The sequence below is a fragment of the Caloenas nicobarica genome, chromosome 16 (assembly GCF_036013445.1).
Source record: "Caloenas nicobarica isolate bCalNic1 chromosome 16, bCalNic1.hap1, whole genome shotgun sequence".
In the NCBI taxonomy this organism is placed as follows: domain Eukaryota; kingdom Metazoa; phylum Chordata; class Aves; order Columbiformes; family Columbidae; genus Caloenas; species Caloenas nicobarica.
This window is the reverse complement of record NC_088260.1, coordinates 6,155,537-6,181,530: the sequence shown is the minus strand read 5'-3', so window position 1 is coordinate 6,181,530 and position 25,994 is coordinate 6,155,537. Positions and strand designations below refer to the sequence as shown.

Sequence of the window (25,994 nt, the reverse complement as noted above, 5' to 3'; positions counted from 1 at the left end):
GAGCTGCTCCATCGCCCTCCGCGCGGAGGGGCGGCAGCGCGGCGCTGGGCCGGATGCGGCGCTCATCTCTGGCTGCTCTCCCCCCACACCTCCACCGGGCGTTGGTTTCACCCACTCGCTCTTCCGCGGAGTGGGGCGGGAGGGCCCTCCTGCCGCCATGTTGGGTGAGGGCAGGGCTTGCTGAGAGCAGCCTCTTCCGCCAGTCTGTGGGGTCAGGCTTCCGAAAACTCGGAACGCGCAGCGCAGTGAACAGCGCCGCCGGCGGCGCTGCCGTGCGCCTGCGCGGTGCCGCCTGGGCCGGGCTGGCGGCGCGGGCCCGTTAGCGCGGCAGGAAGCGCCCGGTGCCGCCGCCGCCGCGCACCATGTCGAAGCGCCTGAGGAGCAGCGAGGTCTGCGCCGACTGCAGCGCCCAGGGTAGGCAGCGGCGGCGGCTGGGGACGCGGCGGAGGCACCGCGGCGGCCGGGCGAGCCCATCCCCCTCTCCTCAGCCCGGGCTTCCCCCGCTCTGGGGGCGCGGGCAGGTGGCGGCCGGGAGGGGGGAAGCGCGGGGGCTCCGCCGGGCCCGCAACGGCCGCCGGGCCGGGCACCCCTGGGCGGCGGGGGGTCCCTGTCAGCGGCCCCGGCACCCGGCGCGGGAGGAGGTGGCGATCCCGGCGCTGTTCCGGGGGTGTCACCGCCTGGTAGCGGCCCCCGGCAGCGGGAAGCCGGGTTTGGACGCGTTCTCAGTGGTTTTGTCCGTATCGGTCTTTTCGTGGAGGAGCCGATCTCCCCCCGAGCCGCGCTGCTCTCCGCCCGCTCCGCAGTTCGCGCGAATTTCGGCAGCAAAGCGCCCGGGTCCCCCCGCCCGCCCGCCCCGGGTCCTGGACAAGGACCCGGCCCCGGGTCCCCCCGCCCGCCCGCCCCGGGTCCTGGACAAGGACCCGGCCCCGGGTCCCCCCGCCCGCCCGCCCCGGGTCCCGGACAAGGACCCGGCCCCGCACAGTGTCCGTAGCTCGGCTTAGCGAGGGGGAAGCCTGGCTTAAATAAACCCTCCGGTCATGGAGCTCAAAGGTGGGGGGCTAGAAATGTGTCGCTGAAAGGGACGGTGGCCGTTCCGGGGGAGCTGTGAGGCTGAGAGCTCTGGAGACGACCCTTATTGGGAGGGTCAGGGGGAAAAGAAATGCAGAGTTACCAGGTGTGTGACTTGCCCCGTGGCCTGAGTTGGGTGTCGGTGTCCCGGACTTGCAAAGAAAGTGCTCGATAGACTCATACTGAGAACGTTCAGTGAGCAACATACGTTCTGTGTTGACATGCACGTTATCTGCCTTACGCTGCAGATCAGTTCGGGAGCTTATTGCAACAAATCTTGTTTTTTAGAAAGTCAGTTGCATCTCCTTTTCTGACCATCTGTAGCTTTGCTGTTCTTATATTTAAAACTGTCCGGTTTACTTGGGGTTTTTTTAGCAACTGTGTCTATCTGTTGTCTTTCTTCCTCAGAATTATATAGTTTTTGTTGTTTGCGTTCTGTGCTGGTTCTTCCAATATAATTACTTCTGTGCATACTGAAATGAATTAAAATGTGGTAGTGTAGATAACATTTGAATGACCAGAAAATACAGTGTCCAAGAGGGGATAATGCCTTTTGTAAATTTGGGCTTCTATTTGGAAAAAAAAAAAAATCTCAAATTAACTCCCAGGGAATTACTTTTATCTTCATAGAATTTTGTTTTCACAATAAATAGAGCTCATGTATTTGATGTAGGCAGTTGGTCTTATCTCATACAAGGCAACATATCTATGCTGTTAAGCATCAGTGGCGTTATGATGCTGAGATAAAGTTGTGTTATGGTGTTTGCATTTGTTAAGCTCGTCAGGACTACGCAGTGTATCGAAATCACTATTAGGGTAATCTTGTAAGACGGCCCTTTGTGTTCTGATGTTATAGCGTTGTCAGATATTTACTTGATCTTGGTGAAGAAATCTGCTGGTTTATCCATATATATGCAAAGAAAACTTAACTTAATCCTTTCTTAAAAAGAAACCAAACTCCTCTTTTCCTGAAACCAGTGAGGATTTGCCGGGGTGTCCGCGGCTGTGTCAGACCTGGGGCCGCGGCCTTGTCACCCACGTCAGGTGCAGCAAGTGCCGAATGCCCGGCTGCTGTAATCATTAGTACTTGCCCCCTGAGCTTCGTTAATATGCGCTTTGTTTCTGTGGCAAAGCATGAATGGCTTTCTTGTAGGTGAGGTGATTTTACGTGTGTTCTGGTACACTTCCTATTCTGGGGCGCTTCGCTCGGGGTTCGGGCCCGTCCTCGTCACACGCTTCCTGTTCCTGAAAACAGACCTCGAGCTTCTTCCCTCTCGTATTTTGGTGATGGCTTAAACGTGTTTTGGTTGTGTCCATAATTGGATCTATTTTAAAAATGATTCAAGTAAATTCCAGCACAGACGTTGAATTAAATTTAAACCTGAAATAGTAATTTTCCCATAACCTGACAGCTCTCTCTGTTCCTTCAGACTAGTGTTCAGTTCCTTCTCCCTTTCCCATCCCCATCTGTTACTTGGGAACAAGTAAAAGGTACTAAGCCAGGTATGAATTGAATTGAGAGGCTACAAATAAATCATTGTGCGGTTTCATTGCTTTTACTGAAAGAGGTTTTTTTCAATGTGAGTCAGAAAACAGATTGCAGTGCCTGACTTCCCACTGCTTTTTGATCAGTCCCCACCGTCAAATCTGCCCTTTCCCATATCGTTCAGGCTCCTAATCTGGGCCCGAGCTGCTGTGTATCCTCTGTATGGCCTCTGCAAAAAGTGTCCCCTGGCCTAGTGTGCTGAACTTCTCAGTTCTCTTGCCAAATCTCTCTCTTTTTTTTCTTGTAGTTTTTTTTTTTTTTTTTTTTTTATCGCACCATCCACATTTCCAGTGGTACCAGCTTTGGACAGATTCTAGATAAACGTGGACTCCTTCATCAATGTGATTTAGGTAGAACATACAAACCGAAATTACAAGCAAGCCCTCAGCTTTTTTTTCTCCAGAAGAATTTTAAAGCCCCATTTCTGCTACGAAATGACCAAATAAATAGTAGCTGACTTTATGATGGATAAAGGGCCTTTGTTTGGAGCCGGTTAAGTTCTGTATTGAGATGGGTGTAAAGGAAAAAAACCGTAATGACTGTCAGTCAAAGCAGTGAGGTTCACAAGCAGCTGTAACTAGTGATTGAAAGAAGAAAGGTAATGGCTTTCAGCAGGATGCTGCAAGTTTGGGAATGTGTGTGATGAGGTTGTCTGGGATGAAAAGGGATGAAACTCGTTAATCTGGAACGCTGCCTCATGCCTTGGGTTGCTAGGTTAGCGCTAACACATCTGATTTCATTGTTATTATTTTCCTTCTTAGAAGTGAAAGTTGTTAAAATAATGGAATGGTTTAATAAGGGAGTCGTGTGCTTGTTATTAATTTGTTTTTTAAAATTAGGTTAGTTTTTTTTTAAAAAAAACCCAACCATGCTTTAATTTGGCTCTAGGCTGTGATAGTTATCAATAGATGCTCCCGTCCCTCGCGGGCCGTGGTTCCAACAGGTTTGCTTGCATCGCCTTCAGCACACACACAACATCAACTTTGCTTAGAAACCACAACTGTGATCAGATCTCATGTTTCAGGGATTCAGTCAATTCATTGCATGGGTCAGCGAAGACTTTTCTATGATGTACAATTGCTTAGATGCATTGTGACAGGATGTAGAAGTTCTCTCATCAGATACCAGCTTCTGTACTCACTTACTTAGCCTCAAACCCATCTCTGGGTTTGAAATTAAGAAAATTTTCCAAAGCAGAAGGGATCTTGAATTCCTTTTCCTTTTTTTCCCCTGGGATGTGCTAGACCTGAAGATCTGTCTTGTTGCTCAGTTGCCTGTTACTGCAGGATTTTGGCACACTGAGTGCCTCACTTAATATCCTTTTTTTGCTTATACTCGGTTTCAGTTGGATGTAACTTCCTACTCTGTTTTATACTTCGTGATGCTACATAATAGCTAATGTATATATTTACTACCTCACCTTCCATCAGTTGTATTTTGGGTTTGCTTCAATTTGGATCTGTTTGGAGTTGAATTTGTTCGACAGTATTTTACTGAGCCTTTAACTTGACGCATATGTATCTTGCATTTTTATTTTACTGTGGCAGTCTTGAGTGTTTTTATTATTTAATATGGAAATTAAAAAACATTGTAATAATATAGAAGTGAAGAAAGAGCAGGCAGGTACTATTTTTAGGAATATTTTTGTAGGACTTAACTAAATGACAAGTAAGCACTTCAGTAGGGTAATAAATTCAGTGTTCTGTTGTGCTTATAAAGGAAAGTATTTTCATAGGCAGAAGTGCAGAGAGTGGGGCTTTTTCCAGCTCCCCCAGCAGGTCCCCTCGCTGTCCTGGGCTCCCCAGTACACACCAGCGCTGGTGTTTCCCCAGCATCCCAGCATGGCTGCATTCATAAAATTCACAGGGTCATATGGTGGGTAAGCAGCAAAGCCAAGGTTAGAGAGTGCGTCTCCTCGTTGTAGACTCTGTGTTTGAAATACGAGGTCATGTTGCCTCTTGTGTTGTAATTAACATGTTGTTTTTCAGATCCTTGTTGGGCCTCTATAAACAGGGGCATTCTGATCTGTGACGAGTGCTGTAGCGTTCATCGAAGTTTGGGGCGTCATATCTCTCAAGTGAGACATCTCAAGCATACACCATGGCCTCCAACACTGCTGCAGGTAAAAACTGTCTTCATTAAAACAAGAGAGATTAATTTTTTAAAACATTTTTAATGGAATTGCAATCACTAAGCTTTCTTTTTCTAAGTTAGTCTCCTCTTATTTCTCCTGTTTTGCTATGATGCACCAATAAAATGAGAATTGTCTATCCCTTTTTAATTTGATACCTTTGCCTTGGAAGGTCACCTTCAACTTTTCTTTGACTTGTACAATGCATCTACTTCAACCTAAAATTTCAATATAGAACAAGCTTTTCAGCAGAGCTGCTGTTGGGAAGAGTAGAGATTTTTAAGGGGGTTCTCATTACATTCAACATCATAACCTCCCAGGCATGTGCGTGGTTCTGATATCCGGGTAGGTTATGGATGCTGGCACACAGAATATGCTGTCTGCTTGAAAACAATTACAGATATTAGATTAGTCAGTCTGTGCAGCTAGCAGCAACATTTCTTTACTGCCTGTTGTATGCTCTTTGGATTTCAGATGGTTGAAACGCTGTATAATAATGGTGCTAACTCCATATGGGAACATTCGTTGCTGGACCCTGCCTCTGTTATGAGTGGAAGGCGCAAAGCTGGCCCACAGGATAAAGTGCAGTAAGTGCAAAATTACAGAATTTGTAGTTTTATAGGAGTGTGCTTATTTTATTCAGCAGTGACAGAGGCAGCAAGATATCCATGGGAACCTGTGTATATTTTGTTGCTGGAAGAGAACAGGAGTTATTTGTTCAGTCTCTTTTTTTTGTTAATTGACAGAAGATTGTCACTGAACATGGTGCTTCATTTTAAAATGTAAATAACTCCATGTAGTAATGTTGTAGTTTAGTGTATCAATCTCAAGTTGGCATAATTTTAAGTTCAGTGTTGACTTCTAAGAAATATACACTACATCCTAGAGTCTGCAAATATCTTGATGTTTGTAACAAAAGTAGGCTCTGTATTGGTAGACAATCTGCACTGGTTTTTTTTCTTTGTGTCTAACTGCTGCTAGTAGCAAGCAAAGATCTAATGCAACCTTCACTTGTCAATTTTCCTTTTTCTAGAGCATCTGTATTGTTGTGAAAACACTAATATTTGTTTTCTTTCCCTTCTGTTGCTTGGGGTTTCTCTTCACAGTCCCAATAAAGCAGAATTCATTAGAGCTAAATATCAAATGTTAGCGTTTGTTCATCGCTTGCCGTGCCGTGAAGATGACAGTGTTACTGCCAAAGATCTCAGTAAGGTTAGTACGGTTCTTCTGGCAGTCTGCAGAAGCTGCAGCTTGTCTGTAACAGAGCAGTGAAATCTGAATTAAATTGGTTGCTTTAACTAGAGATATAACTATTGCTGTTCTTCAGCACTTACGTAAACAAATACAGCTTGACTTCGACTTGAAGCCACTTTTTTGGTAATATATATGGATACTGGAGGTGCAGATGGTTGAGAGGCATTAATTTAGGTTAACTTGGAGAAGAATGTTTACACAGATCAGCTGTAGCAAGAATTCTGGCATACCCGTTTCTAAAAGCACGGCTGAAAAATCAAATGCTGAATCACAGTTATTACTGCTGTATTAAGTACAATCCTGCTTCTTTTTCAGCAACTCCATTCCAGTGTCAGGACAGGGAATCTGGAGACGTGTTTGCGATTACTCTCCTTAGGAGCCCAAGCCAACTTCTTTCATCCTGTATGAACACTTTTTTTGTTATTTCGATAGACAATTAGTTTGTACAGTTTGCAACATTTATACTCATTTCAGCAAATACACATTTCAGTCTTCTACTCAGACTTGTTGATTAAGTTGATGTTTTTCCTAATAACTTGTAGGAGAAAGGAAACACCCCGCTCCACGTTGCTGCTAAGGCAGGACAGACTTTACAAGCAGAATTATTAGCGGTTTACGGCGCTGATCCTGGCACACAAGATTCCAATGGAAAAACTCCAGTTGACTATGCAAGGTAGAACGCTTTTATCTATTAACTGATGTTCCTAAATATTCCTAAATCACATGATGAACCTGCTGAGATATGTTTCTGTCCCGAAAATAATTTGGCTGTGCTGTGTTGATAGATTCACATGTGCAGCATTGAACAGTGACTTGTACTAAATCTATTTATCTGACCATTTAAAAAATTTTTTGTATGTCTCAAGATGAATAACTAATGTAACTTTTGTGTGTGTGTAAACCAGACAAGGTGGGCACCATGAACTGGCAGAGCGTCTGGTGGAAATTCAGTATGAACTCACGGACAGGTTGGCTTTCTACCTCTGTGGCAGGAAACCAGGTGAGTAGACAAAAACTTGCACTCTGAGATCCGCGTTAGTTATAGGATATAATTATATATGGTATATAATGCTTGTGTCAGTGTTACTACACTTTCTATATGCATTTCGAGTATTCTAATGTTATATAAATTGTACAGTAAGAACAAAAAGTATAAGATGTAAGATAAGTGATAATGCATTTAAAATTCAAATAAAACTGCAGGGTTTAAGTATGCCTAAATTAAAAATAAAGTTCCTCTCTGTTTTTCCGCAAATACGTGTTCTTTAAATGGAAAACCCCTGAAGCGTGGAGAAACCCACATATAAGATCAGATGAGTACTGTGTAACTTCAAGGAGTGAATTGCATGGAAAATACAGATTTTTCTGAATGTCAAATAGTCTGCAGGAGATATGATAGAAACTCTAAGTAGCTTCTTCTCACTGAAATGTGAAAGCAGGGGATTCTTCAGTTAAGTGGGCACCTTTTGAACACAAGCACACTTTAAGAATTTTTTAGCCATTAGATGCCATAAAGGCACCTACGTTAGAACTTTCTTTTAAATGGAGTTTTAAGACAGTTGATAAGCCTTACTTGGAATCTTTGATAACACCAGGAAATTGTGGTAGGCACCTTCTATTAAGACTTGCTAGCTTCCTTTAGTTGGAAATGGAATAATTACATGCAAGATAAATTATTCTGTGTTTGCCTATTCCATATGTTCTTGGGTTCCTTATTACTGTGTCTTTTAGTAAAACTGAATACCAGCTGTACGTCCTGACAGCATTGAAAACTGTGCTTCAGTAACAACCTATTAAAGTGCAATTTTTTTTTCAACTCTAGAGCATAAAAATGGACAGCACTTTGTTATACCTCAGATGGCAGACAGGTGAGTTGCTGATTCCATGGCATGTCTGAAAACATCAAAATAAAAAACCTAACAATTAAGTTTCCTTTCCTTTCTGAAACAACTTTTAAGTTCGTTGTCATTCTGAGTTTTTAATGCATGCCTTTATCAATCTTGGAAGCTTTTCTAGAAAGAATATTGTCATTTAAATAAAATCAGATAATTATAGGATTTTACTGTATTTATTAAAATGCAGGAGGAAGGTGAGAATTATATTAAGGGAACACACGTGGGGATTCCTGGGAAACAGGTTTTGTAAATAATGTAAGGACTAATTGAGTTGGTTTCCTGATACAGCATTTTGAAACTAATGCTTGCAAGAAAGCTGCATTTTTCTCTGAAAATATTTTTGCTTTTTGATCATCTCAGTGCTTTTAACTTTTGGTTATGATCATTGGAATCGTATTTGTGTAAAACACATCAAGTATTAATCATAAGTCCCTGTGTTTCTTTTATTGCCATGCAATTGGAAATAAGACGGCTGTAAGTAGCTACTGTTCAACTTATTGCTTGCAAATTTTCTATGAAAAACTGTAATAAAATTAAAATTACAGAAACTATGTAGTAGTTGGTAAAATGATGTTATTGTTCAGATTCCTTACAGAAAGCGTTTTGTTGCGCTGCAGCTTGGCTGCTGCTTGAGCTATGAAATGTGGGTATTCAGGTTCCAAAGGATTTGGGGGATTCTTTTGCTTTAAATTTAACATGGTTGTTTAGAAGAGCTTAAGAGTATACTAACAGATGTATTACCAATCTTAGTAAGATCAGTGTGTTAAAAACTATGTTAAAAATACTAAAAGATGAACGAGTTTCAAATAAAAGTGGCATTTTAATCACTGAATTATCAGAACATAGAATTTGTGTTTAAATGAGCTGTTAAATGCTGTAGATGTAATGATCACTTTCTGTGTTCATAGCAGTCTAGATTTATCAGAACTTGCAAAAGCAGCAAAGAAGAAGCTTCAGTCTGTAAGTAAAACTTCTTTGTCTAGAGGTGGCAAACTCTGCACTTCATCTTTCTCAGCTGCTATTAATTCCTGCATAAATAAAGTGTACAACAGTATTTTTGTCTCTGTCTGCGACTGGGCGGTCATACATGTCTGCTTCATGGATGATGTTCCTGTGCAGGCTGAGAAACAAGCAATTATATAGGGTGAAAAGCAGCCAAGTGAGAGCAGAGTTGTGCTCTTATTTTCTATTTTATAAGGATTCTTACTAGGTTTTGTTTATTTTCAAGCTGTAATGATTCTCTTCTGCCCTTAGCTAAGCAACCACTTATTTGAAGAACTTGCCATGGATGTGTATGATGAAGTCGACAGGAGGGAAACAGATGCAGGTGAATGAGGCTTTCTGGAATGTGTATAAAATAAATCTAAATCGTTACGTTATACACAACATGCTAGTGCACAGCATACGTTCTGTTTAAAGCACTTTTCTGTTCAGTAATTACTGATAATGGTAGTTTCTTTGTCTTGCATTGTCTGGAAGTGGCATTAATTGAAAAAATCTTGTTTTTTACAAAGTAGAGAACCCTCTGGGGAAAAAAGCCTTCCTTTGAATTGATTGTGTTTGTGTTTGGAATTGTGGGTTTTTATTCTTTGACAAGAAACACTGCCAAATAGTACAGGAAGGTTATTCCCTCTTTTTTTTCTTTCTCTTCCTTGAGCAGTTTGGCTTGCTACTCAGAATCACAGCACACTTGTGACAGAGACCACCGTGGTTCCTTTTCTTCCTGTAAATCCCGAATATTCCTCAACCAGGAATCAGGTATGCAATCTTCTTCATAATGTAAAATTGTTTTTATTTAATGGGCCAGATATTCTAAGTAGTATTGCTTTATTTCATGACTGTAGAAGAGTTGCATCTGCTCGCAAAGAGGTTAAAATAGTTCCAGATTTCCCCTGCCCTGGAGTGCACAGCTGGATAATTTAAATCACACTTTTTGCAATAAATGTAATTGAACTGTCAACTTGCTTTAAGTGCTATAGTTTTAGTTTTACCTGGAAACTCTGCTGTTCTCCTAATACACGATGTACTCTTTTTTTCCTGCATTATTCTGTAATTTAGGGAAGACAGAAATTGGCTCGATTTAATGCCCACGAATTTGCTACGCTAGTTATAGATATTTTAAGTGATGCCAAACGAAGACAACAGGGGAATCCTCTCACTGGTTCGAAAGGTGAGTGTGATTTTGTTTGTCAGCTCTTCTACGTGCAGTTCTTCAGCAGTTTAATCAATACCACAGCCTCATTCAGAAGTACTAGTTGAAGAGATTTATACATTTTTTTTATAAATTATAAGAACTAGATCATGTGGATAGCAGGCTATTGACACCATGATTATCACCATTTACTTTAACTTGTCTAAACACTTCAAAAAATGGAAGGACAGAGCCATAAAACATTGGTATTTTGGACAGTAATAATCCATACCTGTTAAGTAAATCTAATGTTTTTTTTAACTGGACTACTCAAATGATACTTTATTATGGCATGTCTTGTATTGTTTCTCTGAAGATATTTTCTTTTTTTTTTTTAATTACTTTAAAGCATGCACTTCCATTTCTTCTCTAAACTTACTGGCATGTTTTTAAATGGTGTATGTTGATCTACAGAAAACGTGGAACTGATACTCAAATCAATCAGCAATCAGCATAGTAGTGAAAGTCAGGATAATGACCAGCCTGATTATGACAGCGTTGCTTCAGATGAAGATACAGATCTGGAAACAAATGCAGCTAAATCAAACAGACAGAAGGTAGGTTGGAAATATTTAGACACATGCCAAAATTTATCCATAAAGGTGATCTGCAGTGAATCTTTCCCCTTGTGAGGGGATTTAACATGCACAAATAATCAAGAAAATGAATATTGTAATTCATTTTCAAATCCTTTTCAGAATCATGCCTCAGTCTATGAACTTAAACAAAATTAAGGGTTGTGACTTGAGGAGTTCTTATTGTAAATAAAATGCTCCTCTAGAAAAGTAATGCACGCCACTGTGTATGTCTGGAGTTAAGATAGAGATCTAATTGCACAGATGAAATAACTGGATCTACCAAAACACTGTTAATCAGTGATTCCCTGGTATTTCACAAACATTTACTGCTTCCTACTGAAGAAATATTTAGAGCAGACCGGTAGTGACTGTTTTAAACCATTCCTGAAAATAGTGCAGCATGGTAAAAAAGGGGCAGTAAACCCAGTAGTTAGAGTTTAATCTTCACCGGTAACATGCACACTGGATATTTACTAATCTGTCTTTTATGGCTTTCCAGTTCTTTATTGAATATAAACAAACAAAAAAAATCCTTATGAAAGTAAAATCCTTAAGGGAAAGTATTGTGTCGCTGAAATGCTGAGACAAATGTTTTTGTGCATGGAGCAGCTAAGAGTTGATTGACATCAAATTTCTTTTATATTGGACTAAAATTATTTTAGTAAATGGATCTTATTAATTTGAACGTAACTTGAACCATGATTCCTTTAAAGTAAGTACATAAAAAGCTGTCAAAATCTCCTTGTCTTGTTTTCTTTTGGTAGTCTGTTTCTCAGTGGTGTGAGTGTTCTTACTGTTCTTACTGTTACTTACTGTTCGCAGAGCCTGGATTCAGACTTGTCCGATGGCCCAGTGACAGCCCAAGAATATATGCAGGTTAAAAATGCCTTGGTGGCTTCTGAGGTGAAGATTCAGCAGTTAATGAAGGTGAACATCAACTTGAGTGACGAGCTGAGGATCATGCAGAAGAAGGTAACAGGCACAACAGTGTCACCCTTTCATTTCTTCATGTATTTTAAGTTGACCAGAATAAAACTGCTGAAACGGAAGATGCAATAACCCAATATGAGGATAGTGAGAAAACTGATTTTAAAATAGAGCCGCTTTGGAATCAGATGAGACCATAAACGTATTGGTGCAGCACATGCTTTGCATGTTGGTTTGGTTTGGTTTTTTTTTTGTGGAGGTGATGATGATCTGCTTATGTCAGTTCACTTTGACCTAAATTTTCCAAGTCACAACGCAGTTGTTGCAAGTCTTGTATGTTTTTGCTGTCTTGCTTCAAGATAAGCAGTTTTTAACAATGCAGAAGCGCTAGCACACATCTCACGTGTGTGCACGTGTATCTATATAATGCACTTCCAACTTTTCCAGTATATATATTGGGGTTTTTTTCCATTAATAACCCTAGCTGGAATGAAGGAAAATCATTTCCTACTGCCACACTGGATTAGGATTTTAATCTGAAACGTGGCGATACAATATGAAGGTTTTATATACCATGAGGCCAAGATTTATTTGCTTGTGTTTGAATCCATGGGAAAGAGCACATAAGGATATAGTGCTAAACTCAATTACTGCTTTGAGCCTTCAGTGTAGGTTTTGTCTAGATGAGGATATTATGTAGAAGTATCTTATTTCCAATATGAGTTACTAGGTATAGATAGTCTTATACAAACAACTTTTTTTTTTTTGCTAAAATCCTGAATTTAAATCTCCAAAAAGCCAGTGCTGGTTAAGCATTTCTCTGCATCAACTGAATTAACTTTTCACATATATTGAGTTTCTTCAGGCAGATATAGTCTATTTAGGGTATAAAAAAATCTTTAGAGCCTATGAATTAATGAGACTTTAGTGTGTTTATGTGGTGTAGCAAAAGAAAGGCGATCTCTGTGCTGCAGTTGAGCTTGTTTTGAAAGATGGCATAGCCAGGGCTCGCTACCTTGAAGAGGAGTTGCGCTCATTCTGTGTCCTGGTGATGTAGCTATAGGGTGTCTTTACCGTGGTGGTTGGTGGCTCTGGGCTGACGAACTAATGCAACCGTTGCCATTGCAGAGCGGAGGGTGGGAGGATGGGCCAACAGCTCCCCTGGATTTTTTGACTGAGATAATGTTCTTGAAGGTTCATATGATGCTAAGTAAATGCAGGTAGTAAATATGCAATTTACTGTTTAAAAGGCTGTTAGCTGTTTGAAATATTATACTTAATTATTGTTAGAGAATTGCTGATGCTGACTTTTTTATGTATTTTCTTTATGATGTGTTAATATAGCAAACTTATTCCAAGTAACTCCACAAAAAAAAAAATCAGGATTGCATTTTTACTGTCCTTCAAATACATCATAACAAAAAGCTTTAAAATTATTTCTTGTTGGCTTCTTTAAAAGCAGTAGCTGATACTTAATTTTCATAAGCTAAACTCTCTTCTTGCTTTGCGAAGCAAGCTCTAGTTTTGTTTGCGCTGCCTCTGGTGTCTGTCCTGGAGTTTTGGCATTTTCAGATTTCATAGGCCTGGGGTTAAAGTCCTCTTTAAGTTCTTGTACTGACTGTTGAAGTGTTTTGTTTGCAGTCCTTCCTCCCACAGCCTCATTCTCTTACACCATTCGCGTGCCCGTACAGCCAGGCTAGAAGAAATGGGTTGTGTGTTTTTAACTATAACAGCCAATTTTAAGATCTAATTTAGATTGCATCCCAGCAAAAAGTGCTGGAAAACAGCACATAAGTATTTCCAGAACTGGAACATGGTTGTTTCTATGCTTTACACTAAGCAAGTCAAGTAGATTTTGAAAAAGAAATCAAATGCCAGCTACTAGTAACTGGATGGACTAGTAAAGCTGACAGGTGTGTATTGTGTCAGGTTTTTTTTGACACTTGCTCTTAGAAAAACAAAGTCCCACTGCTAAACATTTCTTTCAGCTTCAAACACTGCAGAGTGAAAATTCCAGCCTCAGAAGACAGGCCACAACCAATATCTATCAGGTCCAAAGTGGTTCTGAGTACACAGACCCCACCAACAATTCTTCTTTAAAGCGGCGACCGTCGGCGCGGGGCAGCAGACCCATGTCCATGTACGAGACTGGCTCGGGTCAGAAACCCTACCTGCCCATGGCAGAGGTGACGTACCCTGAGGAAAGCATAACGAGACTGCAGCCTTTCCCTCCACACGTAAGTAAAACCGCTAATGCTTCTGCATTTCTTCCGACGTTCAGCTTTTCTGTCTCTTCCAATTATGCTCATTTTCCAGAGCTGCTCAGCCATCTTCTTCAGAGTGAATTTGAACTGTAAGAATTGTTCATGTTTGCTGTATTCACATGTCCGCAGGAGCCTGACATTTGGAGAAAAAGCTATAACAATTCTGGAATATGTAAACCGGAGCTTTTGGCTTCTGCTCAGCTGTTTCTTTTAACCACAGTGTATACACCAAATATCAAAATGTGTGGCTGTTTGAAAACAAGGGTGGGGGGGTGGAAATAGTATTCCAAGATGGGTATGTAAAGTTCATGGATTTCTCAAGATATACAGGCATGTGCCAATTTGTGGAACTTCAGAACCACCTTTCAAAAATAAAATAAAATGGAAGCTAACTTTTTAATTAGGCCACCAATTTCTTATTCTGATCTTGGAACTGGAGGCTGAAGATTTAGATCTGTTAAACAAATTCTTCCGGTTTGGAATTTTCTTGTACAATGTGGTAATAGTGGAGTTCTGTATTAGCCGCAAGGACTCGGCACTGACGTGTTCACACTTTAGATAAGTGACCCAACACACACTAGTGCTTATTAATTTTTTTGTTGCATCTTTTTAGATTGCCCTGTGGGCAGGAATATGCGATGGTGTTTTTTAGGCACGTATTTAACATCTGTGGATTTGTTTCTGTGTTTCTGTTTTGGTAGCACTATCTTATATTTCCTTCCAGATAAACAATTAAGCCCTTTCATACGTATTTGGAAGTTAATGGGTTTTTTTGCCTGGCATGAGGGGGTACAATTGTTCCATGCACATTCCAAAGAAGACAGTTGAGTGCACAAGGGAATCAGTGCAGATTTGTATGCTGGGTTTTTCCCCCACTTAATTTAATACGAGCTTCAAAGTATGAAATCTGGATCACTTTAAATTATATTGGCATGTTGATATAAAGGCAGTTCTGGCAGCAAGAAACGTCAAAATTCTTTTGTATGTGGCAGTGTTTGCAAACCATGACAGTGCTTTGGATAGGTCCTTTGGCTGTTTGCTTTGAAATGTGGATAGAAGTAGTGGTTCTGAAGCATTGTTATGTGGAGTTGGTTAATTTGGTATTATGGTGAATATATTTTATTCTCTGGGATTTAGCACCTCTGGAACATGAATATTAGAATTAACATGAAGTCAATTGTATTTTGAAATAATTAAGTCCACTCACGCTTAGCCAAATTCTCAAAATCATTCTTGCTTTATGTCATCTCCATGGTTTTAAGAATGTTCTTTTATTTCAGTTAAGAATTTATTTGTGTTTTGGTTTTCCCGAGTGTTTTTCTCTTTCCCATTTTTAGATCGGGAGGAGTGCGTTTGTGACCTCCTCTTCATCTCTACCTTCCTTCCCCTCCACGCTTTCCTGGTCAAGGGATGAAAGCACACGAAGGGTTAAGTACCTTCCCACTCGGTATTTTACCTGCAGGAGGTGGCATTTCCCTAAGCCATCCTGCCTCTCTCTTCTCCCCTCTTATGCTGACGAGCCTTCATGCTTGCATGAAGCAGAATTTCATCACTTTCCACTTCTTCTGCCACATGCTGTGGGGACTCGCCTCTCTCTAACTTCACAGCAGCTGAAATCTTGAGCATTTAACACTACGCACAGTTACTCCAGATCACTCGTTCAACTGCGTAATGCGGGGAACAGCCAGCAGACAAGTTGGTGGCTGTTTGAAAGTTATTTTGCAGGCACTCACTGACACTTCATAAGCCAATATATAACTTTTCCCACTGACTAAAATGCACTGCATGAGGCATACGCAGCTCGCCGGGTCCTGGCTTTACAGCCTGCTTTCTTCGGAGCTGTCCGTTTGCACCAATCCATGCTGCTACTGATTGACCGTTTATCTTACAGATGTTCATTAGTTTGTTTGAAGCGAGTTCTTTAGGCATCCAAACAACTGTTCATATTGCCCAGCCTGCTTTCTGCTGACCTTGATAGACCAAAGACTGAATGGGCATGGGGATTCTTTTTAGCAAGACTCTGCTTTCAGGGCGAGATTAAAGACACAAAGAGTGTGTGTATAAAGGAAGCTTATATTGGTGCTCCATCAGGACCTACACAATCTTGTTCTTAGGGTATTTGTTAGCTACAGTACTGACTCTAGGAAAAAAATTGCAGTGTTACCAAGAAACATTAAACACATTCTGGAAGCTATTGGCTATTTGGGGAAGCATTGTCCAGCTTCTTAAAGGTGGTGTGTGTTTGTTTTTGTTTTTGTTTTTGTTTTTTTTTTAACACTGTTCTGTTTTTGTAGTGGAACGTTTAAATCTAGTCTTACTAAATTTTCTCCTTCATTTGCTACAAGTGAACATAAAATGCCACCTTGCAAAAAGGACACATTTAGGGAGGCAAACAGTTTGATGGACTAGTCTGTGTCAGCTTCTTTTTAGAATGTTCTATCTGGGATCTTTGAACTAACTGCAAGTTACATATTCAAAAGAAGGAAAAAACACATTACATTTGCAGCTGTAGAATAACATCCATTTCTGGCTGTGACTGGAGTTAGTGGACCCTGAGCGGGTACAGGGTGACGTGTCACAGACCAACGAATGCTGAGGATGAGCAACCCATCGCTTTTACGCTGTGGTTTGACCAGCCTGAGCTCCAGCTTACGCTGCTCGCGGAAAGTGCCCTCCAGCATCAGAATGCACCACTGGCATTTCAACGTCTCGCTCTGAGTCTCTAACTTTGAAACAAGTATCAATACAAGGTCCTTTGGGTTTTTTTTATGTTTGTCTCATTTCTTAGAAAATGAGTAGCTTATACTCATTGTATCCCATGTTCAAGGGAATATCCTGCTTGGTCAAATGCAAATCCAGGCTTGGCTGCAGCTGATACCAGTACTGTGTAGTATTAGAAACTTGCAGAGGTTTCGTTGTTTTTTATTGTACACTGATTCTATATTATATTATTGGTTCTATAATATCCTGTTCTTGTAATTCATTGTTGGCATTTGTATTTCTGGCCATAGTGTAGAGCTTTGCCACTAACCATACTCTTCTCTGTGCATCTGGGAAAGGCGAAAGGCCAGACCCTACATATAATAATTTCATATCTTCATAATATGTGTCACATTTAGAATTGATTTTTACTAGCTATCCTGAGAGGGGAGCATTCAAAAAACGCTTGTTTTTTCCTTCTGTGTGGAGTAACTTTAAAATGGACAGAAAGTGTTCATACTGCAGGTGCTTCACGATTAAGAATTGTTAGTTTTAACATTAGATGAGTGCTTAACAAACATACTGGATCTTAACTGATGAAAGCCAATTCCTAGTCACATTTTTGGTCTATCATCGAGGTAGAAGTGTTTTCCTAAGTATATGGATCAGGGATGCAAACTGAAGGTGTCCCTTACAGTCTGACACTTGAGATCGCCTCATCTTCAGAGTTTCTGTGAAGCTCCAAGGCTGGTTCTTCAGTGGAGATCGCGAAGGACCCTGTGATGTGAGCATGGCAGGAGCTGGGGCAGAGGCTGCTCTGGATTTCGAGTGACACCGATGTGCTGTATTGCCCTTTGGTCTTCTACCCACCGTTTGGCCTCCACTCCACACTGGGCCTCCCACCATCATTTCAGTCTCCTGTCTTTATTTTGGCTTTCCTGTTGCAACAGACCTCAACCCCTGTTTTGGTATCCCATTCTGTGCCAGGCTCCCCCTGCCCAGGTCTGTGGTCAGACCCCCATTCTTGATTTCGCCTTAGTTCTCGTTTCAGCCTCCCGAGCTCAGTCTGATTTCTACCCCAGTCTCGGTGGCCTCTTGCTCTTGGGCTGGCCGCTTTCTCCCCGTGGTCCTGCCCTCTGCATTTGGCCTCCATGGGCCTCCCCCTCCATGCCCGCATGGCGGTTTCAGTGTCAGGAGAAGGTCATGCTGCAGCTGTCTGTCTGTCTGTCCCCAGCCCCGCTGGGTGCCGAGGCAGAGCCGTCACTCGGGGCTGGTGGGGCCCAGGTGACAGCAGGGCTGGCGGGGACACCGGGGGTAGCGGCTGGTGCAGGGGCTGCTGTGCTAAAGAATGAGCTCACATCTGCAGGTTGTGGTGCTGGAACATCTCGGGGCTCTTCTTTCCTGCACAACGCTGAAATAAATCTGTGTGTGTTGCAGACCTCGAAGCTGGAGAAGCAGAGCAGCGTGTCTGAGAGCGACTATGACAACCCCACCACCCCGCTGGAGCTGGAGGAGACCGGGTAGGCGCGGTGACACGGCTGATGGCACAGCTCCGTGCTGCCAGAGGACAGACAGTTGTGACACCAGCCAGTTCTGTCCCGCAGGACTGACCTCTGGTTTGCTCCTTTGCAGGTCAGGCAGGAAGGGCCGGCAGAGGAGCGTCATCTGGCAGGGCGAGGGATCCATCCCCGAAGACATCAACATAGCTCCCAGCTCCAGTTTGCCCAGTACGGAAGATGTGATTCGGAAAACTGAGCAGATCACTAAGAATATTCAGGAGCTGCTGCGAGCAGCACAGGAGAACAAGCATGACAGGTAAGGCGTGAGTGCCGGAAAAGCTCCAGAGTTCGTGATGAAATGAAAAAATTCTTTGGGTGTTTGCAAACAGCCGCCACCTCTGTTAATGCTGGAGATGCTGATCTCACACCTACAAAATGTGCAGGTCCCTGGTGTTTTCTGGTGCACCGGACTTAGTGTCACTGGGTGAGCGGGGACGAGTGACCAGCACAGGCGGTGGAAACATGGTCCCGTCCAAACAGCCAGCACAGCCCCTGCCACTGGGTTCTGCCGGCCTGTCCTCCCCGCCCCCAGCCGGGACAGGGAGCAAAGCACTCGTGAAGTTCTGCTGCAAAATGAGCGTCGGTTTAGACAGAAATCAAACATATTGCACAGAACTTGGCGTAAGATTCTCTTGGATCTTCAGACCTCCCTGTCCTTTGGTAAGGACACCCTGCAGAATTGTGATAGTAACACCAAGTCTTGTTTTGGGGAAAAAAATGCAAAGGCAGGGAGAGTTTGGCTTTCCTACTGAAATATTAGTATAGATAATGTACGAGCAAAAGCTATTTTGAACTATTTGGTTTAGACACGGGTAGCTGAGTAAGCAGGAGGCTATTCCTCAGCACAGCAGGTACCATGCAGCTCCAGCTCCCCTGGGGAACTTCTGGCCCAACTGACACATTAATTTTCAGAATAGCCGTGAGCGAGTAGAAGTGATTCTGCCCTTGGCTGATCATCAGGTGGTGCCTCCGCACAGCTCTTTAGGAAGACTGTAAATAAGTAAGAGTTATGTCTTCCCAGGTGTGAACACGTTTTGGGTCTGGAACACCTTTGGTCTCCAGAAAACCTGACCTTGCGCACTGGCAGGTCTTTGGCTCTGCCTCCTGTCCCAAGTTCTGTGCCCGTCCTCGCCTGTGAGAATTGCTGGTGATTCTGTGGAGCCCTCACATCCTGCCTTGCTCAGAGAAGAGCACAACAATGGGGCCACTTTTATTCTGTGTGGGGTTTTTTTTTCCTTTTTGTCCTTTTCTATTTTTAGAAAGGACAGCATGTGGCCTCTCCTCATGCTGAATGGCGAGTTTTAACGTGTTTGTGCTGAGTTCGTTGCCCTTGTCCGTAACCTTTTCCACTGCAATCCCATTACTTGTTTCTCACAGATTGTAGTGAGAAGCTTTAAGTGAGGTTGGGTTTTATGTATGTCACAGTTTACAGTATTTGAATTATATCTTTTAAAAAAATCATTGAGGGAGTGCAGTGTACCTAGCTTTCTCTAAGTTGAATAGATTTTTAAACAACCTGTTATGTTCTTTTTTTGTTTTCTCTTCTGTACATGCTGGAGTGGGTGTTTGCCAGTACTTAAATGAGTATAATCTTGCAAAACACGGAATGGTGAAGCTGCTGTTCTTTGTTTTCTTATTCCCCGGCTTTGCCTCAGTGGGCTGAGAACTGCACAACCTGCGGCGTGCAGGAAATGGAGTAGGCTTGTCCCACCATTCCCTTCTTGTAGCTGGAGAATGCTTCCTTAACAGCATGAGATACTCAGGGATGTGATCATACATCTTCCAGTGAGCGCTGGGAACATTTTAGATAAAAATCACACCCTGCATAGATAATCAGAGAGTAATAATAATGCAAAAATATCATATGTTAATGAAACACCTTCCTTTTTTTTTTTTTCCCCTCGCTTTCTTCCATTCCTTTTCCTGTCCAAAGACCATCAGAGTGTGTGGGTGTGCTCAAGCTCAGCCGCAGCCTTGGCTGCTCCATTTATTGTTTATCAATGTATAAAGGGTCAGTGTCAGGAGGACGGAGCCAGGCTCTTCTCGGTGACAACCAATGATAGGACCAGGGGCAATGGGTACAAACTGGAACACAGGAGGTTCCCCTTAAATTTGAGAAGAAACTTCTTCACAGTGAGGGTGACGGACACTGGACCAGGCTGCCCAGGGAGGTTGTGGAGTCTCCTTCTCTGCAGACATTCCAACCCGCCTGGACACCTTCCTGTGCAACCTCATCTGGGTGTTCCTGCTCCGGTGGGGGGATTGCACTGGATGAGCTTTCGAGGTCCCTTCCAATCCCTGACATTCTGTGTCCTGTGGGTTCCCTGTGCCGAAGGGACTCCGGGCAGCCCAGTCCTGCGGCTCTGGCCTCTGTCCCTGCCCCCCAGGCACAGTGTCCTTTCTCTTTCTCTTTGCTGCCTCTTCCCCTCATGCCCCATCTGCACGGGGGTCATTGAAGGTTATGCATGAAATGCTTCAAATGATAAAGAAACTTTACATAGAGTTATGAGCCCGTGAGGCTGCCTGTTCAGTCAAAGCTCCTAGTATTGATTTAATGTGGAACAGAATCACAGCTTGGAAGTGTAACTGTCTCTAGTGTAAAAGATTCTCCTGTCTCAGTTCTTTTTATTGTCCATCGAGATAAATTATGACAACTAACAGCACAACCTGCGGTTGCTGCTTCCGTGCGCTGCTGCAAAACTGGCCAAAGTTTCAGGGTTCCCATGTGCAACATTCACACCCAGCAGCTCAGGCCCTCAAATGTTTATACAGCTGGTGTGTCAATGAGATCAGTTCTACCTCGAATCAATAAAAAAAAGATGTGTGATTATGTACTACCTTCCAACCTGACCAAAATATTGTTTGTTAATACCTAAAATTAAAATGAAATTTAAGTGAGATGTGTTTTAAGCCAGAACTTCCCAAGTTCTAACATCAGGTGTTATTCCCGGAGACACAGCTATCAGGACTGGAGGAAGAGGTTGCCACAAGTTACCGCAAATGCTGGATTCTTTTTTTCCAAGCTGTCACTACTTGAATATCTTCCTGTTGTCTTACTGGAATGTGTGTAAACTCAACAAATGTGTCAGCTTATTGAGTGAGCTTACAGTGTTTAGAATACGAAATAAAGCCATTCCTTCAAGGCACACTGTAAACTCTACAGCTGACCTAGAGAACATTTGATGAAATATGTGTCATTAATCTTGGTCTCTTTCATTCAAGTTATTCTCGGGGCTTTCTCTGCCTTGTTAGTGAAGGGTTTAACCAGCAAACTGGCTTTTTAATGAGGTAAGGTGCTGTTCAGTGTGGCTTGCAGGGAGCAAATTAATGGTTAACTCAGCAGGATGGGAATTACAGTGAACTTGGAAGACTTCTCTCCACTTTTAGTTTATTTGGAAGAACTCTCATGATTTGAGACCTACAGAAACACTCCCTTTTTAAGCAATTTTCCTGCATTGCCAAAATGACCCCAGTGTGGTGCTGCTTTCTCAGTGCATATGCGAGTGACCTATTTTTGCACCTTTGGTATTGAAAGATAACTGCATAAATAGTGACTGTAGGGTTTGGTTTGGTGGGTGGTTTTTTTTGCTTGAAAGGACAATGATCTGCCATAATCTACAGATGCTGAGTACTTTTCTTGAATGCTGCTGCTTTGTGATCCTTGAGATTCTCTTGCTTACGATTGAATCATGTTAACTAACTTGTACTAAATTGCTAAAATTGAGTCTTTGGAGCATAAAAAGGAATCTTTTGAAATGAGACTTTTGACAGCCCGCACTGACACAGCGCTTCACAGCAGCTTATGGTAAATAGTTTTAAGATCTGTTTTGAACAGACTAATTTTCACTTGGTTTATAAGTCAGAAGTGAAATCTATGAGAACTAATGGAATCTGTATTTGTTTTAATAACTAACTCAACAGAATTACTGAATATTTAGCCTATAACTCACGCAGTGAGAAAGCAGTTGGTGGTTTGGAGACGCATGTGTCTTTAAGCTGCTCTATGAGAATTGTGTTTTGTCTGTTCACTGCGTGTAAATTAATCAGAGAAGAATCTGACAGCATTTGATATAACAGGTGTGAACAGTTATTCCTTCAAACAAACTTTGATCAAAGAGTAAGGAAAACTTAAGAAATAATTTTGTACTATTGGTTAAGTTCTTGCTTTTTCTGAAGTCGTGTAGTTACATATGAAGCTGTGCTGGGGAATGCTGAGGAGACATGAGGAATCTCCAGATTGTGCATTGCACACTCTGCCTCAGTGGCCTTCCGTGCAGCCTACAAAGAGATTTTTAGAATATGTATGTGTTTTTTTGTTACTCGGTTGTTTTTAGAATAATAACTACTGATGAGTGAAATTGAAAAGAGTCTTTCATAATGAATAATCCATTGTGTCTTTTTGCAGCTATATACCATGCTCTGAGAGAATACACGTGGCAGTGACGGAGATGGCAGCCTTGTTCCCAAAAGTAAGTACCTTCCAGCATTAAAATGTTTTCGGCCTCATTCCTCGTTAGATTTCCCTTCAGTAAATGAAAACCAAGAGCAGAAGGTAGGGAGAAATGATGAGGTGTGTTTGTCACATCTCGCATCTTGGTATTTATTAGCACGCTGATTGGGAAGGGCTAATGTAAATCCAGGCCTTTAATTTTACTCTGGAACTTAAAAGCTTTAAGAATTGCATGCAGTTCCTCCAAAACTGGAGGCTGCTTGCATCTAACTTGAGGAGTTGTGGCCGTATGGGAATTTTGCTGGATTTGTCTCCCACAAGGTTCCAGTTGAATGCTGTTGCCTGGATTTCTTACTTGCAGGTATGTTTAGATCTGTGAACCATCTACCAAAGTGATCTGTTTCTTCACAGCACATTCAGGGAGAGAAATCTCTTTCTATTAAACTGCAAGGAAAATCTAATGCTGTTGTGTCTATCTGAACAGATTGTTTTGTACGCGCTGTACCCTGATGTCAGCCAGGACATGGGCTGGGCAGCAGTAAATGGGCACTAGGAAATTTATATGAGTAACTTCCTAAATGAGAGCGTGAAGCACTATTTCCCTGTGTCCTGCCTGGCAGCGGTTTGAAATATCCTTGAGATGAGAGAAGAGAAATTCTGGGAACTTGTTTCACCCATCTCCTGCAGCACAGAGAAGTCTGTGCGGAAAGCAGGGCCCTAGCAGCAGAAATTTCATGCTAAAGGACACTTGTGAACAACTGCCAGCTAATTAAAAGCGACTCTAAAACAGTTTTGTTGTTCTGTCAAGTTCTCTCCTTTCCTTTCCCAGAAACCCAAATCTGAGCTGGTAAGGACTTCTTTGCGTCTGCTGACATCTAGTGCCTACAGACTCCAATCCGAGTGCAAAAAAACCCTTCCCGTGGAGACATGCCCCACGACGGACATCCAGCTGGTGACGCAGCAGGTGATCCAGTGCGCCTACGACATCGCCAAGGCTGCCAAGCAGCTGGTCACCATCACCACCAAAGAGAACAACAACTGAGTCACGCTTGGCTGCTTAATCTTTTTTTTTTTAAAGGTTGAATTTCAAACAGAGGTGTGGAACTATTCAAATTTTTACGAGAAAAACTAAAGGGGCAAGGAACTTTTTTAAAAAAAATCTCAGTATTACTTTTGCATGTTTTCTAACAATTTTATTATTAATTTAACCCACTGCCTTATCTCGTGCCTGTGTTGCCAGTTTAGTTACAGATAATAGCATGTTGCGAGTAGCTGTTGAGCCATCGTTATCACCTACCAGCGCTGTACCAAGCTCTTGCTAGATGTTTCCTTGGGGCCACATTCTGCTTTCTGATATTTCCTGCAAAACTCCCACCGAAACCAGCCGCTCATGTGGGAGGACAGAATCTCAGCTCTGTCCGGCTTGGAGCCTCGTGCCGTGAAACCTGCAGCGAAATAGGCTCCGAAGGCTCTGGGACGGAACTGCTGCCCGGCACGAAAAAGGTGGTAGTCCCGCTAACAGAGTGCAACCCAAATATTATCTGTTCCCATATCAACTGTTGTGCAATAATAACGTTTTTTAGTCTGCTAAAACAATAGTAGTTGTGGGCATCCGAGCTTATTACAGGTAACTATACAAGGTCTTTGTCACTTTATCTATTTTGGAAGGAATTTGAAACTTAATAGTTATTTCTTTTAGTTGTCACTATGCCATTAATATATGTTTGATGTTACTTTAGGGCATTAGTGGTTAAAATATTATCCTTTGTTTCTGATTTAGTAACTCATTCTTAAGTTTCCTACAGAATTTTACTGTCATCTTCAAGGCACCATCTTGTTCGCAGCAGCATTGCTCAGTAACTCAAGATGCAATTTCAACAAAGATTTCTGTGATGATTAAAAAAAGGAAGACAGAAGAGTGCCAGTGCAAAAGCAGCTGTGCCTGCCATAGCATATAACCTCTGTACCTCAACATATCAAATGTGAAAGGATTTCTGATACCTAGTAAGTTTTCTGTAAATCTTTCAAAATTTTTTACAGGCTACACGTGGAGTAACCCACGCTAGGCTGCCTGTCAGAGGGCGGCGGGTGACATCTCTGTGTGTGTTTCAGGTTTTTTCAACCAAAGTTCAGTGGTTGGTTCCTTTTCAGATCATGCTGTTTGTATGTGGGCATAAACACTAAGTGCCATGACAGTGCTGGATTGTTGTGTGTTGGAATTAGCTCCCTTTTTAAAGTAGTGCAAGTTTGAGGGAGAGAGTAGATGACAACCCAGTAAAGCAATGTTTTTCATGTTTGGGGTGGTTTTTTTCTTTTTATTTCCTTTTTGTACTTCTGAATTCCAGAACTGTCTCTAAACTCCCAGGAATGCAGAGAAGCTGGGATCAGATCTGCAAAATGACATTTGTAAAAGCTGCTTCCAAATTATGTTACTTGCAATTTAAATACATTGACAATCTTCTAAGAACTTTTCCTGAAATCGGCATCATTGAAAGGCAGCAGATGGTATTTTAGATCTCTGGGGACACCATTGTGTGCTTTTCTTTAACACATCTTACCTGATTTCCAAAGGGTAACACTGAGTGATGTTCTAAATTATCAGTTGTTTAAACTTGCCTCTGTACCAAAACAAACAGATGCTGTGATAACTGCTGGTGCTTGTTCTGGCTACACAAGCACCGGATTTTCTAAAATTAACCCTTGACTTTGTTGGAAGGCCTGGCTGTAAAAATGTGGCCAGCCTGTCACTGATTTCCTGTTCTGTCATTTAAACAGCATTTCTGGTCAATGCCCCATCCCCGAACACACGTGTGCTGGAGGTTGGTTGTGGTCACACTGTGTCATCACTCCAGAACGATGGTGATGGGCGATGGGATTTCTGATGTTCTCAGTAAAACAGGAGAGGCCTGAGCACGCTGCTGTGCTACAGCAGCTCTTTTCACAAACAGCAGTGGTTCAAAACCAGCAGTAGAACTGAGGAGGAGCATGTAGATGAGCCCTCGAATCATACAGCACTGCAGGTCAGAACATTTGTAATATCTGAAATAACAATGGTGGTTTTTTTTCTTCTAGGGCTAGATCTCCTCTTTTTTCCTGTAAACAAACTTGCCCTTTCTTTACAAAATGCTGCATAGGAAAGCAAACTTTTTTTTTGTTTTTTGCCTTTTTCCAAAACTTGTATTTATCAGTGTCAGTCTGTCTGTACAATATTTTGACTTTTTTGTTTACTGTATTATTATAAAATGCTAAAACCCTCTCAGTGTGTGAAATTATTTGGGGTTGACTGTTGGTTCTGGAAAGAAAAGACCTTGGAAAAGGTTTCAATAGCTGAGGAAAGCCTGCAGTGCTGAAAGAAAACCCAGTTTTGTGACAGGATCTCAACACCCCACCCCAGCTGCGGTGTCTGGACTCATTTTAAGCTGCAGTTACAA

The 25,994-nt window shown here is 42.2% G+C and overlaps 1 protein-coding gene across 3 annotated transcripts; it reads left to right on the top strand.

Moving 5' to 3' along the window:
• The first annotated feature begins 292 nt into the window (after positions 1-292).
• On the top strand, positions 293-25,757 carry GIT2 (GIT ArfGAP 2). Of its 3 annotated transcripts, none has more exons than XM_065646123.1 (20): positions 293-414; positions 4,603-4,736; positions 5,220-5,332; positions 5,852-5,957; positions 6,315-6,401; positions 6,542-6,672; positions 6,905-6,999; positions 7,822-7,867; positions 8,806-8,854; positions 9,149-9,221; positions 9,555-9,652; positions 9,953-10,064; positions 10,500-10,642; positions 11,486-11,635; positions 13,579-13,827; positions 15,192-15,281; positions 17,992-18,074; positions 18,187-18,369; positions 22,519-22,582; positions 23,393-25,757. In XM_065646123.1, exons 1-20 carry the CDS (start codon positions 363-365, stop codon positions 23,603-23,605), a joined length of 2,271 nt encoding a protein of 756 aa, XP_065502195.1. In that variant the 5' UTR covers positions 293-362; the 3' UTR covers positions 23,606-25,757. The 3 variants fall into 3 exon arrangements, with proteins under 3 accessions (XP_065502195.1, XP_065502194.1, XP_065502197.1); XM_065646122.1 differs by having other exon boundaries at positions 8,803-8,854; XM_065646125.1 differs by lacking the exon at positions 15,192-15,281 and having other exon boundaries at positions 8,803-8,854.
• The last annotated feature ends 237 nt before the right edge of the window (positions 25,758-25,994 follow it).

Excerpts from the sequence above, each read along its gene's own strand:
- GIT2 (XM_065646122.1), top strand. The coding sequence starts at position 363 with ATGTCGAAGCGCCTGAGGAGCAGCGAGGTCTGCGCCGACTGCAGCGCC. Across the intron at positions 10,065-10,499 it reads TCCTCTCACTGGTTCGAAAG|AAAACGTGGAACTGATACTC; the intron begins GTGAGTGTGATT and ends GTTGATCTACAG. Across the intron at positions 18,370-22,518 it reads CAGGAGAACAAGCATGACAG|CTATATACCATGCTCTGAGA; the intron begins GTAAGGCGTGAG and ends GTCTTTTTGCAG.